Raw genomic sequence first — 21,447 nt, 5'->3', positions numbered from 1 at the left:
GTCTTCTTCCCCCACACACCCTTTATTTGTTTGTGTGTTTATTTATTTATTTTTAGATCCCACAAATAAGTGAGAACATGTGGTATTTCTCTGTCTGTGCCTGACTTGTTTCACTTAATATAATTTTCTCTAAGACCATCCATGTTGTTGCAAATGGTAGTATTTCATTCTTTTTTATAGTAGAGTAGTATTCCATTGTGTAGATATACCACAGTTTCCTTATCCACTCATCTGATGATGGACATTTGGGCTGGTTCCAACTCTTGGCTATTGTAAATAGTGCTGTGTTGGGAAAACAGAATAGTTTGGTCAGGCTCCTTCCCCTTGGGGCAGGTTGGGGGTGGTGCAACATTCTTTGTAAGCAAGTTGTGTGTGGGTGAAGTTAGTGAGCATGTGCGGCACCACCACCTTGGCTGGTGTCTGCCTTGGGCATCTGCCCGCGCAGCCATGCTTTCCAGCCTACAGCTTCCAAGGACCTGTTGGCCAGTTACCTAGCTCATAGACCTGCATGTGAGGGGTCTAGGGACCCAGCCTGGCATGTGAAGGGTTTGTGACCCAGTCTGTTAACAGGCTTGAGGGGTCTGTGAGCTCCAGACCCAGCCCAGCCCTAGCTCAACAATTGGCCCAGTCAGTGCAGGATTAGGGGCAGGTAAAAGAGCTCAACAATTGGTATTGTCGGCAGGATTCCAACATTTGCCGTAGCACCACATGCTGTAATAAACATTGGAGTAGAGGTATTGGGATTCTAATTCTGAAAACTGTAGTATTTTGTCTGATTATGAACACCAGGTCAGCAAATCTGATTCCCTTTGCTATGTACAGAAAGAATTAACTTACATCATACTAATTTGTGCAGTTGCTTTGAGTACAAACAATAAAAATACTCCATTTCACCCAAGTATCAACAAAGGTAGGGAAATATCCTGTTCAAAACAAATTTAAGCTGTTGTTGTGACCAGATGGAAATATTGCAGTGCTAGGTCTATGGAATAGCTAGTGGAGAATCTGGATTTTGATTGCTTGTGTTTGATGGAATTTTCAAATTACTTTTAAAAGTAGGTCATAAGTGCCTGCCTGAATTAGAGGAGGAGGATTCTCTTGGGACTCCTGCTGTGTTTTCAGAAATGTCCTTTGGAGCACTTCACATCTTATCCCCAGAAAGGGAAGTGCCCTTGAAGATTACAAGCAACAATATCTATCTTGTCTCCAACATGACCAGAATGGAGTGGAGCCACAAGGTTTGACTCCCCCTAGCTATTGTCAGGGGACCAATTACTATTTTCACAGCTAACTTAATGGGATCATGAGTAACATCATTAACAGCACAGTAGGCAATAAATGATTATAAAAGAAACTTGTGAAATTCCCTAGGTATCCCTAGGTCTGCCTCCCTTATTTAATACCATCTGTGGATGCACAGATGACCTGGAAATGGAAATTGTGTAACTAATAACTTCTAATTGAAAGAAATCTAACCTAAGTCTATGTATCCTGCTCATTGCATGTTTCATCTTAATTCACATCTAGGGATTCTAAACTAGTTATTGCTAGCCTCTATGGAACTCTGAAGCTTGATCATCATTAAGTTTCTTAATCATAACACTTACCTGTGCTAAATGAAATAGTATTTAAAAAATTCAGTAGAAGGGCAATAGTTTTCGTTAGTAGAATTTTGCAATCTTTTCAGAACTGACTCAGGTTGCCAAACAGAGTGCAGTATTGTTAAAATGCAGATTCTTGGCCACTCCCCAAACCTACTAAATCCAAACCTCTGAAGGCTAGATCCCAAGGACCTAAATTTTAACAAGCTCCCCAGACGATTCTTATGTACACTAAAGCATGAGAACTTCTGCCCTAGGGCATCACCCACCCAAAGCTAAAAATCACTAGTTACTACCAAGTGTTATAAAATGTTGAACTTCTAGCTCAACTTTAGTTGGCTATAGGAAACCGGCACTTCTCAGTATTAGAAAAATTCCAGCCACAATTTGACTTTCTCATATTTGGGGGTGTGAGTCTCTATATAGCAAAGATTTCTGGAGGGATACTGAAGAAATCCGGCCCATCCTGTACAAGGCTGCTGGCAATAGGCTACCCTTCCCTCCATGGATGCTACAGGTACCACGATTGGTATTTCCCAAACTTAATCACACTCATTCTCCTTTGTTGGCATGTTCTCTCATCTTGTCTAAAGTAAGGATATTGTTAATCTGGGGTAACTCATAAAAACCAGTACACCTTTCCCTTATCAATATTTTAAATTTTATTGTTGTTATATTGTTCGGTGTATTTATAGCAGCTTGACCCTATGGTTGTAAACTGCTTCAATCCCCTAACAAACATTCTATTTTTAAATAATATTCATAAGTCTATCACAGCTAAGAAAATGACAAAAACAAAACAAAATGGGTTGAAAGTGGCTTCAGCAACCCAAGAGAAAGGCCTTGCCCTCAGGGTACGTGAAGCTGTCTCTCCAGGCATATCAAGAACTCTTTCACCAAATCCAGATGTAACAAGTCATACCTTAGATAGGACATTTTTGCCTTTTGGAAAATATCAAAAGCCAAAAAGCTTATAAAACTATTAAAGAATTGATAATGCAAGAATCTTTTTTTCCTTTTTTTTTTTTTTTTTTTTTTACAGAAGTTGCTATGCTTGTTTGTTTTTCAGGAAGAAATAACAGCTGGTACAAACACTTGATGAAAACAACACTTACCTATCTACTAAGCTCACTCAGAAACTGGAAACTGAAGCATACCTGTTAAAAAAATAAAAAGTTCAATTGCAGAGACACGAGAAATCAAACCGCTTTTATAAAGAAAATTCTCCCAATCAGACACTATTCAGCCTGGCTCTATTAGCGTCACTTCTCAAAACGCAGAAATCTTAAATGGGATGAATCATAACAGCTGGTTCCCACCAACTGCCACTCCACCAGACAGGAAGCTGGTTATCAATGAGTGGTAAAATGTCACCACTGCTCAGGCAACTCAGGCAGAGTGGTGGGGCCTGGAAGAGGTGGTGGCTCCCTGGGAAACCCCTCAAGGGAAGGTCTGCAGATGGTAGCTTAGTAGATAATTCTTTTGCAAATTTTTGCATTTTGATTTTGATACAGAGAAAGCTCAAGTTAAATGTCATAGTGCACCAGGATCTTTTTTTTAATCCAGGGAAGGGAAGTAAGGCTATAACCTATTCTGAGTTTATAATCAACATATAAACAGAATGAAGATTAAAGACATTAAAATTGTTGAGAAAAAATCCATTGCTTGGATAAGAAAATGGAAAAGGAAATTGACTAGAGTGCTTCAGAGAACTTGTTTCTGTATAGCAGAGATGTTCAAAAGTTAATTCTACTATAAAGCTACAATAATCATGACAGTGTGGTATTGGTGAAAGGACAGACACGTAGATCAATAAAGAATAGAGTCCAAGAATAGATGCACAAATAATTACAGTAGATTGACTTTTAACATAGGTGTAAAGGCAATTCATTGGGGAAAAGACTGTTGTTTTTAACAAATGGTGCAAATCCAAATGCCAAAAAATGAACCTAGACACATACTTCACACCTTATATAAAAATTAACTTGTCAAAGCACAGTCCCCATGTCCACTATGGCCATGGTTCAGCAGCTGGAAGGAAGAAGATGCCTGGTGGACAGCAAAGGCTTTGATTAATACACGAAGGAACAAGGAGTGTGAATAGCTCAGTGAAAAATGGATGCAATGGCCAAACCAGATTGTATCATTTCTTGTGACTACAAAAACTTCATCATAAAAAACAAAGAGCATTTTGAAAACAACACAGTTTTCTTGTACCCTGGGAGAAAAGCTTGAAGAAACTACAGCTGATGGCAGAAAAACTCAGACTGTCTGTGACTTTACAAATGGTACATTGGTTCAACATTAGGAATGGGATGGGAAGGAAAATATGATATCAAGAAAATCGAAAGATGGGAAATTAGTGGTGGACTGCATCATGAACAATGTCACCTATACTCGGGTCTATGAAAAAAGTAGAATAAAAATTCCATGATCACGTTGGATGGGAATTAGCTGAGAGAATGAACAAGCTCAGTTCAATGAGCAAATCTGCCATACTGCTCCTTTTTTTTCATTACTGTGTTTAATTATCTTTATCACAAACATTTTACAGGCTACTATTTCAAAGTGCTGTTTTAATTAGGATCATCTCTTTGGTTAGTAAATTAATGTGTTTGTGCTAATAAAAAATGAACTCAAAATGTGCCGTAGACTTAAATGTAAATGTAAAACTGTAAAACATTAAGAGAAAAACTGAGAAAATTTTTATGACCTTGAGCCAGGCAAATAGTTTTTAGATACAACATCAAAAGCACTATCCATAAGAGGAAAAAATTGATAAATTGGACTTCATCAAAAATAAAGACTTGTTTTGCTCTGCAAAAAACACTTTCACAGAATGAAAAAACAAGTCACAGATGAGGGGAAATTTTTGCAAATCACATATCCAACAAAGAACTCATATCCAGATTATATAAAGAATTATCAAACCTTAACAATGTGAAAACAACCCAATTTTTCAAAAGGACAAAAGATCTGAAAAGACACTTCAACAAAAAAGATATATGTATGGCAAACAAGCACATGAAAACTTGCTCTATATCATTAGTCATTAGGGAAATGCAAATTAAAACCACAATGAGATATTATTATTGACCCTCAGAGTTATTAAATTTTTAAAAAAAACAATACCAAGTGCTGGCAAGTATGCAGAAAAACTTGAATTCTCAAATGCAACATGGTACAGCTCTTTTGGAAAATAGTTTAGCAGTTTATTTAAAGTTATAAATACACATACATATATGTATATATATATATACACACACACACGTGTATATTATGTATATATACATACACACACACACACGCACACATCAATACGCACACACAATAATCCCACTCTAAGGTATTTGCCCTAAAGAAATAGAATTTATGTTCACACAAAAGCCATCTTTTTGTGAATGTTTATAGCAGCTTTATTTATAATCGCCAAAAACTGGATACAATATAAATATCCTTTAACTGGTGACTCAGCTTTGGAGCATCTATAAAATGAAATACTATTCAGCAATAAAAAGAAACAAACTGTGGTACATGCAACAACATGGATGAATCTCAAATGTATTATGCTAAGAGAATGAAGCCAGACTTAAAAGTCTGCCTACTGTATGATTTAATTTATAGGACATCCTGGAGAAGGCAAAACTACAGTGATGGAGAACATTTCAGTGGTTGCCAGGGGTTAAGAGTGGATGAGAGGAAGATCTGACCACAAAGAACAGTGTATTTTCAAGAAGTTTTTGGGGGGTGCTAGAACCTTTTGTTTGTCAGATGTATAAAACTATATAACAAAAAGAGTAAATTTTACTCTTATGTAAATTAAAAATGAATTTTAAAAAGTCTATTCTGAGCTAATATTTGAGTACTTTATAGTAAGCTTTCTCGAATTATTTTCAGTGCAAACTCAAAAATGCCTTTAGATTGTTCTGTAAATTTTCAATGCCATATTTGTATTTTGGCAAATATTCAAAAATAGCATTGATTCCCAAGTACATGATATTATGAAAATTTTTTTTTAAAAATAGCATTCAATCCATTTGTTCAAACCTATATGGTCAGAGTAAATATGTAAAAAATAGGTTAAGTTCTAAACCACAAAATAGAAACATTTAAAAAAAAAAAGATTCCAGAGCCTAAAAATGAGGCAAAGATACTTGCCAAGTCAAAATCTATTTAGGACAGACTTCCTCCTCCATGCAAATACAAGATTTTTCATCATTTGACAAAGCTAAATCATGCTGCTTGGCTTTCTATACTACTGAAGTTTAACACAATTTGCTGACTCGTCTCAGCATTTTCACCAGAGGTCAGAGTCATAATAAATAGATCATCGTCATTCCGGACTGCTGTCGTTTTTAAGAAATGTGGATATTCCTGTTAGAGGCTAATGGTCTTTTTACAGGTAAATCAAATCATATCATTCTTTTTTGCATTTTTTTATGTTGGTTCCATTGAGAAATATTAAAGAGAAATGTCACAATTTAAATACCCAAAGTTTTTAAATCACCCAGAATCATTTTATACATAAGAGAAGTGATTTATTCAAGGCAAGGATTAGATGGATAGAATCAGAAACAGAGAGCAGTTTTCCTTACTCTCAGTTAATGGTCCTGCTTCCAGATCAGATTACAGATTATCAAACACATTTCTGTTAATTAATCATCATTAAAATTAATTTGCTATAAGAATTTTATCACTTTTAGTACTATGCAACAATACCAGCACTTAGAGATAAATGTATTCATTTCCTCATCCAGTTGTATAATATTCCTTAAGATTGAACTGCAATTTTGATCTACTTAGAACAAAAAACATTCAGTGTACACCTAGCAAACTTTATCCAGTAAGTATATGGCTACTACCAATAGCAATGATCTTTTACTAAATGCTTTTTGCAAATTATCACTTGAGCTTCACACTGTTCACTATTTCCATTGGTCATACCCTATTTCAAACTCCCAAATGATATCAAGCCTCCTCCGATCATTGGTCTCCCTGCTTACTTTCTCCTCAATAATCTCTTCTGTTTCCTGTACTTTCCAGGTCAAAGTGCCCTCATTCTCCCCAATTACTGTCAACAACAGTGAATGGCCACCTACTTTTTGCCATAACATACTCAATGGATGAGATGTATGAGGTAAACGCATCTTCATGGGTGTGCAACAAATAAGTGCAATGCCTAAGGAGCAATTAATTATACTCCTTTTTCCTCACACTCCAAAAAAACATGTCTGAATGCAAGTGACTGAAAGTAATATTACTACTAGGAAAATCATGGAAATATGCACAGGAACACAGACACACATACACACCCCTCTACCACTTAGGCATAAGATACCCATATCAGTAAGAGTGGCCCACAATAGCCAGAATTCTAAATGGGAAGGAGGTATATAGCCCTTAGAGTGAGTGTAAGATTTGGGAATACTGCCCAGTTCTTTCCTTTCTCATTCTCTTTTTTCATAACTTCCCTCAGAAAACTCGTTCAATTCCACAACTCTTACTATTACTCAATGGTGTTGTCTCTGAGGCTTAAGATCCACATTTTCAAATGCTCGCCAAAAATTCAATCCACCAGTACCTCTGACCTAAACCAGCTCCTTCTCCTAGTTTCCTTATTTATATTCACATCATATTACCTTCTGGTAAAACAAGCTTGAGGCTAGTGGTTATTTTTGATTCCTCATGCTCACTCACCTCTCATCCCCAAATAAACCTGCCAAATCAGTCACCGCTACCTTCATAGAAACTTTCACGTCCTCCTCTTCTCTATTCCCATTATAAATACCTAACACAGGGCCTCATTACTGTTTGCTTTCTAACTCAGCAACCTTTTCCCAGTATGCCCCCATCCCAATCCATTACTCATACTACTGTCACCGGGATAATCCTAACATATGGATTAGCTCATGCTACCTCCCCGTCGGAAGCCTCCGATGGTTCCCCATTGTTCACAGATAGAAATCCATATTTTTTAACCCAATATTGAAAGCTCTCTTCACAATCTGTCACCCATCTTTCTGGCTCCATCTGTCACCTTTATGTGCCCCATATGCCAAATAAGCTACATTACTGTTTTTCCCCCAAGACACCTTATGATATAGCTCATAAGATCCTTAAACTTAGAATGTTTTAAAATTGCCATTATCACAGTTACAAACCTTTGACTTTCCAGTGCTAACTCTTCCTTGAAACTTTTACCCAAACCCTGAGCTGAATGTGTTCTAGCAATCCCAAACTCCTACATCACTGAATTAGTGCATGTATGGTTCTTCTCACCTAAGACGTCTTCTGCTCATACTTTACATCTTCTACTGTACTATACTGACTTGTTCCTAATTCTGTATATAGTCTAACCTATAAGGGTCATGTGATTCTTAATTTTCCAAAATTTGAAGCAACAGCAAAAGCTCCCAAAATAGGTGATAAGAGATCCAAAGATCAAAGATGATAAATATGTACTTGAATAAATGGTTGATTGAAAACAAAATAGGATCAGCTACAACTGCAATTCTAACTCTCTAAGTCAAAACAGTAAAGTCCTCTGTGTTCATATATATTTATTTATATTTATTCTCTACTTTTTGCCATATGTTCTGGAAACCATGTCATAAAGTAAGTGATATTTTCCCATGAGGACAAGGATATTACTAGGGATGTACTTTTGATCAGAGACTCGTTATCAAATAAATCATAGATATGAACATGCAATAAAAGCTAAGGTATAACAACTATAAATCTTTATAATAATTTAAAATTATAAATTTACTATTAAATTTAGTAAATAGCCTCCACTATTTAGAAGGATATTTGGTGTTTGTGTAAAGGAGGTGATTAAAAAAAAAAACAAAAACTTAAGTCTTGCTTTCCAGACAACAACAAAACCACTCCCAACCTGCCCAATGAAGTAGAACCAACCATTTTCTCTTTATTTTTTCACTGTGACAACCTGATATTTGGAATAATTCCTCAGCTCTAAGAGCCATGTTCAAACATAGATGTGTTAGATTTGGAAAAGGAAATTTTAGGTTCTGGCCCAGCTCTGTCACTTATCAATTAGGTGATACACAGCCTCTCTGAGCCTCAGATAACTCAAAGGTAACAGGAATATAAGACAATGGCTAATCACAGAGTTATAGAGAAAATTCAGAGATAGTGTAACTTAATTGCTTTTAAACTGCAAAGCCCCATCAAGAATAAGCTATTCTTAATTATCATATTGTTCTTGATGTTGATGACACTTGGTCCACTATTAGCTGAAGAGACATTCCTTCCCCATCCCCTCTATTCTTCCTAACTCCTCAGTTTACTCAGAAATCCATGTGCTCCTTCTCAGTACAAAAGAGCACGGAAATGGTAAGAGTTGTTAGGTCACTATTTATCACTTTCCTCCTCTCAGAGCTTATCTGACATCTTGGGTACTTTGTACTATGCTGGAAAGCCATAAAAGAATTACCATGCTGGGAAAAAGGAATACTTTGGTCACTGTATTGCACAACTCTGTGGACAGGACATTTCCCTCAATCAAGAAAGAAGGAAAGAGTTTTTGTGTGTGTGCAGGAAAATAAAATCTGAGTCTTTTTGCCTCCAAAGGACATACAGCTTTCTAGAGACCCTCTTCAAGTGGAGAAAGGCAAGGAACAGAGAGAGAGAAACTCAGAAAGGTGCTAGTGAAGACTGAGTATCTCCATTTGTGGAAGTTAGTGTGTGTTGTGTTTTTGACATATCTGAAAGAATGAAAGATAGCCCTGCCTACCTAACCTTCTACTCAGACCAACCAAGAGTGAAGAAGGAATCTGAACTGGAGGGGAGGATGGCAGTGGGGGAGGGAGAGGGACTTTCTTTACTCCCAGATCACAATTTTTGAGAACAGACTATCCTAGAAAGAGGAAGGAACTTTGGAGACTAAGAGAAGGTAGAGGTAGATGTCCGGAGCTGAGATAGATTCTCCCAAGACTGGGAAGAAAACAGAGGCTGCCAATTCCAGGAATGGTACAGCTGAAGTCCAGTGTCATTTCAGCACCCCAGGAAAATTCACACCTGCAGAGGGAGGCTGGACCTGGTACCCCAAGGCTACCAGTCTCAGCAAAGTTCCAGATGATCTGTCCCTTTCAGTGATTCATGTAGACTTGGAGCATCATCATATACATAGCCACAGAGAGCTTCAGCCTACCTTCTCATAATCCCCATCAGAGCCACTCTTAACTCTACCTCCAAATAAATACACAATGTAAGTAAAAACAGTATACTTGCTATGCAAATGCAGCTTCAATTCAGGTCCCATGGTGGTACCTTCTATCTAGTTTGTGCTCCATCCCAAACTCTTTCTAAAGAAAAATTCTTGAGCTTCTAATGGATTATACCAGCAGTAATGGACGCAGACCAGAGAGTCCTTCCCATATGTCCTGGAACTTGTGCATGACCTATGAATTTATTGTTCTACCACTCAGTGAGATGGGGGTACTCAGAGCCAGATTTAGCAAGATGACAATGATAGTAATGATAATAATAATAATATAAGGAGACATTGCTTATACTTAAATGGAGTGGATTAAAGAATATGCATACATGATATAATAACAATTGTTCAGCTTAAAACCTGTGTTTCACAACAAATATTTATGCCCTTCCTGTAGGCATTTCACCTTCATTCTCTATAAACATTTAGAGAAGTTCTTTTGTTTTTTTGTTTTTTTTGTTTTTTGTTTGTTTTTTTTTAAAATTCACATAAATATTTTAATCTTCATATTGTTCCTTTAGTGTCAAATAAAAACATACACCAAAAGCCTGCAGCGTTAACAGTTTGGTATATCATACACAAGGCACAAGCAATCTCTCACCAATCAGAAATGAGACTAAGTACAGAAACCAGGAGCAAAGTGAATAGCATTAAATACACAGAAGGGCCATGTGACAGCTACTCAGAGACCCTCCTGGTGCTTCTGCAGTTGGGGAACTAGAGAAGTTCTTTTGAAACCATCAAGCTCCTACTCCAGTTGTGTCCAAGGAAAGATTTTTGTACAGGGCTGGGCAAAGTCTTTAAAGGAGAGCAGTGCAATGGTGCAGGATTAAACACAATGGGGGCAGAAGGCATCCGGGAGAGAGAATTCCAAGGGGAAATAATTTCCACTTGAAAATTTTCCATCCAGAGACTTTCTCTGCTATAACTCTATAAGTTTCTATCTTCTCTTTTCATGACAGAAGCCATTGCCTTGTATTAAGGTACTAGTATGCATTAACTTTTTGCATAGGTGAGTTTAAAGAAATAACTCACAAAACTGCTAAAATATGTATATGACAGAATGGCCTTCTGCATTGGAAACCACTAAGGCACATATTGAAAACTAGAAATTTGTGGGCTAACTCTGGCCCAAAGACTTTTTATAATGTCCAGAAAATGATTATTCAAAATTTGAGTTACATGCTAACATGTAAAAATCAGGAGGTTCACATAAAAATCTTTGTTTTCCACCTTTTCTTAAAAAATTAAAAGATCTGGCAAACACAGGGTCCCTGAATGTCCACCTGGAAACAATCAGCTGGACCAAGAAACCATGAGCCCCTTAAACATCCCCAGCTCACCACAGTTCAGCACCTTTAGTCTCTGTGGCACTGTGTCTGGATTGTTTCACTCATTTTGGGTAACCAGCTGTCCCTGAAGGCATCTAAACTGGTGACCTCAGCACCAAAAACGTGCAAAATGTTCATTAAATCTATAGCAAGCAGGAATGAGGGGTGGCCTAGCACTTGAAGGCCAGAAAAGTCCTTATGTTCACACATACTCTGCCTGCACTAGACATCAGAGATAGAGCAGGCCCTGCATCAGATTACTTCCTTTTTGCTTTTCCCTGGATTGAACTATTTTATAAGCCAGATTTCTTCTCAGTTATAAAATCCAAACAATAGCTACTCAGTGTATATACGGACTAGAAAGACACGAGCTAATTCAGACTCTGGATCTAGTAGGTTAGAAGGTTTTCAAATTAACAGGATCTGTTTCCTCATTCATAATATGAATGGACAGCTAGAATGATCATTAAGATAATTTTTAGTCATCCTCTCTCCATCTATATACCTCCACTTATCCACTTAGCCCTCAAGAGATGCTCAAGTTCCATCACCTCCTCAAAAACTCTTCAGACTTGCCCTGTTTTTGAATTTTTCAGCTTATCACTCATACCATCAAAATTAGTATTTACTAATTCTCTAATTTCTTTGCTTTGAGTATATTGGTTCTTTCACCACATTTAAACTGAATATTCATTTAGAGATGATACAGTTTAATTTTTGGATCCTCCACAGCATGTTACACTTAGCTGGCATTGAATCATTTATTTGTTAATTATTTAAACTGAATAAAGTTACAAAAAATATGTGAAAAATGACAAACTTTCCAAAGCGTTATTTTCATCATCCCCCTCAAAATTAATTATCTTTATCAGCATCACAACTAGACCATCTGATTCAGACAGGCTTAATGTGTAATGGGCCTGTGAGACATCAATGAAGAGACACTACTAGATTACCATATTACTTTGTACATGATCACAGCTTTCTTCCATAGATAAAAAGCTCAAAAGGGGAAAAATAGAAACATTAACTCACTACAATAATATATTACCCATTAAAGATGTGTTACCCACTAAAATAGGACATGAGAAAAAAATGTTTTACCACAATTAAGAAAAAAAAATCAATTACTGTACTAGTAAGGGGCTGTAGGTCAGATATCTGCAAACTATAGTGAAAACCACCCTTGCTCCTTCCCCACCTCTTGGATGTCACCGGAAGTTCTGAGTAAGTGGAGGCCAAGTTAAGATGTCATGTGGGTGGGGATTTACCCATCTTCACTGGAAAAGCAATTGGATACAGGTTTTACTTGTTCTGGTCACATCCACCCCCCCACCCCCACCCCCCGCCCCCAAATAATTAAGCCTTTAGATATGTGGTCAGCCCTTCCCTATCCAACTAAAGCAAATAAGAGAAAAGAATAATTCAAGCATAGAATTCTTTCTAGATTATAGTTCACTTAGATGTGAACTATTTGAGCAAGGTTTTTACTTTTGGAAAGCAAAGAAAACTAGGTAGTAAAGCCTCTATTTCCCTTCTAAAAGTAAAATTCTTAATTCAATTTTTTGTGATTGCCTTAATTTCCCTATTCAGTGAATTTAAGATAATTAACACTCAAGTAAACTAAATTAACAAGTGTTAATCATGTCTTAACAGCTAGCCAATTCTAGTTCATTGAAATTAAGGCAGTTTACAAACTGCTCTCCTGTGATGAAATAAATTCTTAATACAGGTGTTTCCACTTAATCCATATACTATGGAGAGAATTCATTCTGTAATTCACATTGTACACATATAATGTTTGACAAGGGTCTGAATCAAAAGGGATGTACCTGCAGGGTGGGGAAGGGATTTATTCGGGAGGGGGGTGAAATTATGGAATATCATAGCCCTAATCCTATGTAAATGGATGGGAAGTACTGATTAAATATCTGTAAATTTTCCTGTGGAATCCCAGTAAAACGCAATAAGGTTTTACAATCCGAGGGTAACAACAACAAATTTAAAAAAAAAAAAAAAAAGTAATTTTTTAACTGTCTTTCGACAGTTTCAAACCTTTCAATGGTTTGTTTCTATCTGGTGTTTCTGATCACCAATGAATGCATCCTGTCTTCCAGGAAGCCTATTTGCCAGTCTATCCACACACAGCCTGAAGAAGACTTTAAATTAGGCTCCCTCCTTTAGCCACGCCTACACACGGAGCATCCCAAGGAATGGAAAGTATGGCAAGCCTCGGCACACCCCTCGTGCCCCTATCTCCTCCACTTAATCTCAATAGCCTATCTCCTAGCCTTAAGCCCTAGCTAGGTTTTCCCACAGCCCTATCAAGTAAAACAGAACTCAAATAGAACCAGAGAATGAGGTGTCGATGTTTCTTTTAATTTAAGGGATTCTACTCTCCTTCTAAGGTCCTTTGAAAGGAGATACCACCCCAACCAGGGGTGCCTCTCCATATTTCATAAAAATGCACAACCCTGCCCATACAGCCATATTCAGAGGAATGTATTCCTTTCCTCTGGGATCAAAACCAGGCATGGCATGGGAAAGGCCATAAAGTTTGAGATTCTCTTATACTACTCTCACCACACAAAAGGGATTTAAATCTTCAGCACCTAACACATCTAAAGCCTAGAGTCGACTCCCTAATTTCAAGTTGAGAGTGAAATGACGAAGAAGGACGTCTTCCCAATCCCATCTGCTCGACTCCAGTACAAAAAGTGAGTTTTGAGGAGAGGGTCTCCAGTGACTGCGCCTTCTGCATCCTCCTTTACAGACACACATCAAGCTCCACAAGCTTCCGCAGCCTACTTGGCCACAGTCATGCCCTCACTCACACATTTGGGGTGAGGTTCCTCCTCTTCTCTCCTGACTTTCCACTACTATCCTCCCAAGGGGATGGCCTCCGGCCCGAGGTAACCAAACCAGGCACCCTGAACACCCAATTAGCAAGGGACCCCAAGCCAGCCTGGCCAATCGCGGCCGACGAGCCAAGACGACCAGACGTGACGTCAGATGTGATTAAGCCGGCGCGTCACCTCGGCGTCAGCATCTCACCTCTCGGACGTCCCGTCCCGAGAGCAAAACTCCAGCGACTTTGGGCCCCGCCCCCGTGAAGAGTGGAGGGCGGCCAATGAGGGCGGCTCTGAGGGGAACGAGGCCAATGAGACGAGAGCAGGGCGGGGCGCGGGGCCGGAGGGTGGGGCGGACGGCTGCGGTGGCAGCTCGAGGTCTGGCTGCGCGCAGTACATGACAGTACGTCAGCAGCGGGATGGCCGTAGCTGTGGCGGCGGCTGCAGAAGCCCGAGCAGCCGCGGCCGCAGTGGAGGCTGGAGCCCGAGTGGCGTCGGCGGCGGCACCTCGGGGAGTTTAAGATGGCGGCAGGGGGGGCGGCGGGCCTGCGGGAGGAGCAGCGCTACGGACTGTCGTGCGGGCGGCTGGGGCAGGACAACATCACCGTACTGCATGTGAAGCTCACCGAGACGGCGATCCGGGCGCTCGAGACTTACCAGAGCCACAAGGTGAGCGGGGACAGCCGGCAGACCCGCCGGGCTCAGGGAGGGAGAGGGCACCCTCGCCGTCCGGCCGCGCCTCTCCCTGCCCGGGGCACCGAGTGCGGGGCCGGCGGAGCTGTGGCTCGCCGCCGCAGCCGTCAGCGTCCGCGGCGGCAGGGCAGGGCAGGGCAGGGCCGGGCAGGGTCGCTGACGCCGCGGTCCCTGGCTGGCCCGGCGCTGGGGCGTCGGGAGGCGGGCGGCCCCTGGCGGCGGGGCCGAGGCAGCCGCAGCCCTGGCTCGGGTGCGTCGCCGCTGCGGGACTTTCCGACGGCGTCCGCGGGTTTCCTGGCTTGTTCGGTCCCAATGAGGGAGAGACGCCCCGGGGAGAGAAGTGAAATGACCACGCTGCCCACGGCGGGGGAGAGGGTGGGCAGCTTACCGGTAAAAACCAGGGAGAGCCCGCTGGCACAAGCTGTCCGCGTTTTCGGGGTAACATACAGGCGCTGTGGACCCGTAGAGACAGGGACACAGGAGCTCCGCGTGTGGCGGTGGGACACACCTTGTACTCCCAGGGACTTGAGGACTCAGGCGCTCCGCATATGGGGGAGGGGACGCACATCATGTACTCTCAAAGGCTGGAACCCAAGCGCTCCGCGTACCGGGGAGGGGGGATACACCTTGTACTCTCAGGGACACAGGTGCTTCGTGTTCCCGGAGAAGTCACGTTGGGGGTGGACACAAACCGACACCGCGTCCTGGAGAGAGACCCGAGGACTCACACATCTACCGCTCACCCGAGAGCGAGACATCGGGCACTGGGGAGAGATTCACCGACGCTCCGCGTACCGAAAGACGCGCCGCATCTCGGGCTGAGTCGTGGACATAAAGACAGGGGGGCGAGCTTGAAGGTGGGGGGAGGATACACTCTTCCCCGGCAGAGACTCCCACCTCCCACCCAGCGTTCTGGAGAGAAACCCACGGACACACATCTCGAGGACAGGGAGAGCCTCAGATAGACGCACTTAACACCGCAGTTGGAGTTCAGATCCAGGAACGCGTTCGCGTTGAAAAGGAGTGGGACGGAAGGGGGTACTGAGAAGAAACGCGGCAACCAGAGTGCATGGGGAAGCCGTTTATGGGACATGCAGGACTGTGTGTGGATGAGGGAGACAGGAGTGGACACATTGCACGAGGGAGAATATACCATATGGGGGACCCGTAACATGTTACTCTGCGAGGAGAGAGAGAGTCAGAGGGAGACATAACCAAAGGACATCCTGACAAATAGCACAGCCTCCTTCAACCGATCTCACAAAACAGGCACATAGGGACACCCAGACACAGACTTACATAGTTGTTCAGATAAAAGCGAAGAAAAGAATTAACTTCTGTTGAGTTCGTACTAGTGCCGGGCACTTTAAATGCGTCAATGGAAGATAGAACCCAGGCAGAGCTGCGGGAGAGGTGTGAACCTGGACCAACTGAGACTCCTGTTCACAGAGGCCTTCCACATGAGCGTGCACAGAGGGAGAGGCACGCAGTTATGCACACCTTGGGAAGTATGTGAACTCACATTGTAGGGTATGTGTTAACAAAACAGGAGAGACTCATAGAGGTGAGCATACTCTCAGGAGGACACTCACAGAATTGGGTGGACATATTGATGCACAAGCCAGGATGCACCTGTTACCCACCAGAAAAGCATATGGTGAAAAACACTCACAAACCTGGGGGGGAGAGGGGGAGGGGTGTGTGCATGCACAGGGAGAAAGATAACTTCCTATACATAATGAAATCCCAGGGAGAAAGGCTCAGGTATGGCTGGGAGGTCGGTATTCACCCAGCAATAGGGATGCAGAGAGATACAAGAAATATGAAACTGCGGGTGCCAGGTAGCTACTTTCAGACAGGTGCACCTGCAGTGAAGAGACCAGCACCAGAATGGAGTGGGAGGCCCACATGGGGGAAGCCAGATACACAGGCAGAGGGACAGAGGCAGACAGTGGAGAGAAACTTGGCCTTGCAAGATGCAGAGATAAGCTTGCTTGTTCCAAGAGAAGGGCGTGGGAAGGAATGACAGTGGGGAAAAGGTAGGTCAGGGATGTAAAGAGAAAAACATACAGAGACCCAGAGAAAGAAGCCAGAAGGAGGAAGCCAGCCTGTAGTCAGAAACAGACCCAGGAAGCAGAGAAAGACTGACACAGTGAGAGGGGAGAGGCATCTCTGGGGACGGTTGATCAGTCAGTCCCCTTGGGGAAACAACAGGCAAACTGTACAGTTGATTACAGCAAGATTGATACTGTGCACTTGTCCAGGAGGGGAGGGGTGAGGAGGACCACTCAGGGAAGGGGGATGGTAGTGCCCAGGGAGAGTGACCTGACAAGAGATGCCCCCACAGTGCCCAATGATCTGCATGAGTGCTGTGGGCCCAGGAAGAGTGCTATTCGTTTTCCTACCTTTGTGTAGCCTTCATTTCTGCCTCCTATGCCCTATGTTTTCATGCTTGTGATTAAGCTTAGAATGCTTCAAAAGCCCCTACGTGTCTGTACCAGTGTATTGCAGGAGACAGGAGATCAAGATTCCCTTTCTCTGGGCCGACCCCGTGGCGCACTCGGGAGAGTGCAGCGCTGGGAGCGCAGCGACGCTCCCGCCGCAGGTTCGGATCCTGTATAGGAATGGCCGTTGCGCTCATTGGCTGAGTACCGGTCACGAAAAAGACAAAAAGAAAAAGAAAAAAGAAAGAAAGAAAAGATTCCCTTTCTCTCTCAACCCACCACTTAGTTGATTTTTTTTTTTTAACTTTTTTCTTCTGTTCAGCAGCTGGACAGTATAGGAATTGAACCCTGGACTTTGGTGGTATAACGCCATGTTCTAACCAGCCAGCCCTAATTTTACTTTTTTAGTTAAAGGTACCGAAAATGGTTTTGTTTGCTCCTGACTGGTTGTATTGCCCATTAATATCGTTACTGTCTTTTTCCATCTCTGTGAATGCCAATTAATGGGTCTGGTCAATCTGTACAGAGGCAGCAAAGGGAAAGGGAGAAGACTTTTTCCAAGTCCCTCTACCTTTCTAAGTATGGAGCCAGGTAGACTAAGTTACTCCTAGGATTTCTTTTTCTCTTGAAAAACTGGTGGTAGAAGCAATAGCATGAAGGGGTGCGGGAGAAGGGGGAGGAATAAGTTGACTTGGCCTTTTCAATTGGACACTGTCTTGTTTCTGACTTAATCAGCTCCTGTCCTCAGGCCACACTGTCACTTCAGCCATGGAAACGCTATTCAAGGGAATTGGGGTAAAACTGTCAACCCTAGTTGGATAAAAAATGAGAAGAGACTGAAGAAATGAGGGACCTTTTGGGTGACTGTATGCACTGTTGGTACTTACTGCAGGATTCTCTTGATGACAGGTGGCTTTCAAGCAGCTTTGGCCTATGCAGAGTGATGACTATTATGCCTTTTCTTGTAATGACTTTCTAAGAGCCAGAAATTTCATCAGGTTAATTTGCTAAATTAAGCATCAGAGAGTTCTTTTTTGTCTAGATTATTTTGTCCATTGGATTTGCTCTTCTAAATTAATCCATTTGACCTAAGGTTTCAGAGAAGTGAATTTAGGAATTTTAGGAAGCTATGATTTAGGCAGAACAGAGAAGAAGCTTTCCTAGTGGGCAAGGGAGGACATTGTGTGTTCAGGAATGGGATGTTATTGTTGTAGTAAATATCTCCTAAAAGTTGTTTTCCACTCACTTTGAATACAGAAACAGTTACAGATTGATTGTATGAAGTGTTAACTGGAAAGTTATTTTCATAATTTTCAGGAAAATTTAGACATGCTAATACAGACATCTAAGATATCGAGCTTTTTTAAAAATACAGTTTATTTTGAACGAGGGGACAAGTTATTTAATAAATAAAATCATAAGTTACAACTTACAACTTTATAGTCATTCTAAATTGGTGTCTGTGATTGTGTGGTCTGAACAAGCTCTGCATAGTTGAAATGAGCATGTATTACTATAATTACATATTTCTAAATATAAAATGGTATTTAAAATTAAAATTCAACATTTAAAAAATATTTTATCTAATTTCCTCAGTAATGTAGCTGATTATATTTTGACATTTTAGTAATTCATTTGTATAATAAAAATCTTACCAAAGTATTATTTTCAGATTTTGTCCTTGCTGAACCTGTCAATTTAGGTTTTGTTTTTTGTTTTTTAATGTTTACACAAAGTTTCAAAGGTGGTGGCTCAAATAATATTATCATGTTTACCCAACTATTACATAAAGAGTGTTTCATGGTTGTGTTTGGGGGCAGGGGCTGTTCATTTTCTATCCCTGAAGATCAGAAAACAGATGCGTTTAAGTAGGATTCTGTTAACACATTCTCTGTCAACTCTGTTGGCTTGAAATAAATTCCGGCCTTAATTAGTGTCTTCTAGGAAAATGATGGTGTTTTAAAAAATTTGTACAGATATTCTTCTGTTTAATTTTGCCTTAAGCACTCATCTCTCTCAGTATTAAAAAACATAAGGTCTTATTTAAGCCTTCAAAGTTATTGTCCTTCATAGTCGCTGTTTTTAAATGTGTTATTTGATCTTTTTTTAATCACTGCTTCCACCAGTCATGGAGTAGGTGATTTCTTCACCTTGACCTTTCTTTCTACCAGGTAAACTTTTCAGCATTTGATTCATTATGGTTTAAGAAAAAACTCATACTCTGCTTTTTCCTTATCTCTTTTTTTTTCTGCCTGCCCCCAAACAATTGTGTGTGTTTGTTTTCAATAATCTTCTCCTTAAGGCACCACTTGAGCATCCAGACCTGCCAGCACAGCACTACCGCCACTGTTAAACATGTTTATTAGTTAAAACAAGGAGGTTTGCTTTAGCAGATTCCATTTGTTCTACTTTAAAAATGTAACCAGGTTTAAATTGAATAAATTCATCCTACTGACTTTTAACTTAGACCCATCTACAGTCCACACTTGATCTTAAAATGCTTTTTATCAAGTAAAGTCTAGTATGTGCCCCATGCTGCAGTGTTTAAAAAGTTTATTCAAGTGCTCATTTGCTCAATGCAAAGGAGTGTGCTCCTCCCTGAGAAAAGTAGTAGCCAGATTGCCTCAAAAGATAGACAAGGAACCTTGGCACCAGAATTGGGAGGAGAAAGAAAGAACATATGTGAAGGGTTGGAACATATTCAAGAACAGAATTTAAAAGGAAAGGGGTGTAGAATTCTTGGAGTGATTTACAGGAAAGCTTACCAAAGGCAATCACCAGATTCAGCTTTCCATTTGCTCCATTTGCACTTGTAAAAAATTACAGAAGCTGTGCTCATAGAGCTTATTAGTAATTGGTGATAAAGCCAGCAGAGGGAGGAAAATGAGAATTTCAGCTGAACCAGCACTGGGTCATTTTTAATAATTTGTGGTGACCCTTTTCTTTGCCACAAAGAGGCCCAGGAGCCTGGCACTGTAGTACAGTCCATCTATTTGCCAGTTTGGGCCAAATGTATTTGGACTATTTGAGATGTTGTTCCTAAAATGTGATATTATGGGCATTTCTGCATTTAAGATGAGCTAAGTTTTACAATAAAGGAAACAGCATGTATATAACCCCACATTTGACTCTCCTGCATGCCTCAGCTCCATATAACACTTCCTATGACTTATGCAAAAATCTAGAAAAGCAGGTCTGGAATAGAATACAATAAATTAATGGCCATGTCTTCATATCCAAATGAAAGCTGAAAAACATGGCGTAATTCAGGTCAGATTTACAATAGAGAATTGCTGTCTCTTTCTTTCCTTCTTTCCTTTTTTCCTTCCTTCCTTCCTGTTTATCCATTTGTGATTTCTCTTTTGGTGTTAGGTTCTTGAGAGCCATGCTGAATCTTGAGGAAGAACTGGTTTAAGGATCTCCAATAATATTTTGCCAGCAAGGCCAAACGTAGCATTTCCATGGCTGGCAGTATAAGCTATTAGAAGAGAGAATCTTATTAATTAAGCTATAAGCTCCTTAAAGATTCATGAATCAAATTAACACCTTGAATTGACCTCTACAATCAAAGCATTTAGCTACTAGTTTCACAGTAACTAGATTATTGGGCAAATGGTATGACTTTCTTTTCTTCTTGAGGATCTTATATTGGTCTAAAAAAGATCTTTGGGTCTTAAAGGATTTTAGCAGACAGAGACTAAGAGGGACCACATCTCCAGCATAGGTAAGGAAAGAACAGTGGTGGAAAAGCTGGGTAGGCTCTGAGAATTGTGGTCAAGACTCTGTTCCACTTAACCTGGAGTGCAGGAGAAAAATACAGTAGGGTTTAAAAGAGGAAAAGCAGGTTGGAGCAGGTTGATTATCTTACTAAGAAGTTTGGATTTTATTCTGTCAACACTGAATAGAAATTTAAGGTGATTTGAGCTATACTTTAGGATTATTCTGGTCTTGGTGTGCAGGATGACTATAATGTGAATCTGGAAGGAAGTAGGTAAGTTAGGAAGAAATATGTGATCCAGGCCAGAGATGATTGGGGTCTACACTAGAATGCTGATAGGAGACATTAGAGATGTATAGAATCTATGGAATTTAACAACATATTTTAAAGAAAGAGGATTGAATTGAGATTTCTAGCCATTGGCCTTAGGAGGGGTAACCTTAGTGAAAAAAAAAAAAAGGAAAATCAGAAGCAGTTGGGAGGGAGAAGGGTGGAGGTGGGGGAGATAAAGATGTTGATGATGAAGGTTAAGATGTTCAGTCACTTGGGTTTGATTAGATGTTTTATATTTG

At 40.6% G+C, this 21,447-nt stretch overlaps 1 protein-coding gene and 1 pseudogene across 2 annotated transcripts in view; both read left to right on the top strand.

The window, feature by feature from the left end:
- Positions 1–3,614: 3,614 nt before the first annotated feature.
- On the top strand, positions 3,615–4,035 carry LOC134370535 (fatty acid-binding protein 5-like; annotated as a pseudogene).
- Positions 4,036–14,426: 10,391 nt separating this feature from the next.
- Positions 14,427–21,447, top strand: part of ELL2 (elongation factor for RNA polymerase II 2) — a 75,834-nt gene continuing 68,813 nt past the window's right edge. For both annotated transcript variants that reach the window (XM_063085822.1, XM_063085823.1), the window contains exon 1: positions 14,427–14,689. In XM_063085822.1, coding sequence (XP_062941892.1) covers positions 14,543–14,689 — 147 coding nt within the window. In that variant the 5' untranslated portion in view covers positions 14,427–14,542. The remainder of the gene's footprint in view (positions 14,690–21,447) is intronic.

This window comes from Cynocephalus volans, chromosome 2, assembly GCF_027409185.1.
Source record: "Cynocephalus volans isolate mCynVol1 chromosome 2, mCynVol1.pri, whole genome shotgun sequence".
In the NCBI taxonomy this organism is placed as follows: domain Eukaryota; kingdom Metazoa; phylum Chordata; class Mammalia; order Dermoptera; family Cynocephalidae; genus Cynocephalus; species Cynocephalus volans.
This window is presented reverse-complemented; position numbering and strand designations above follow the sequence as displayed.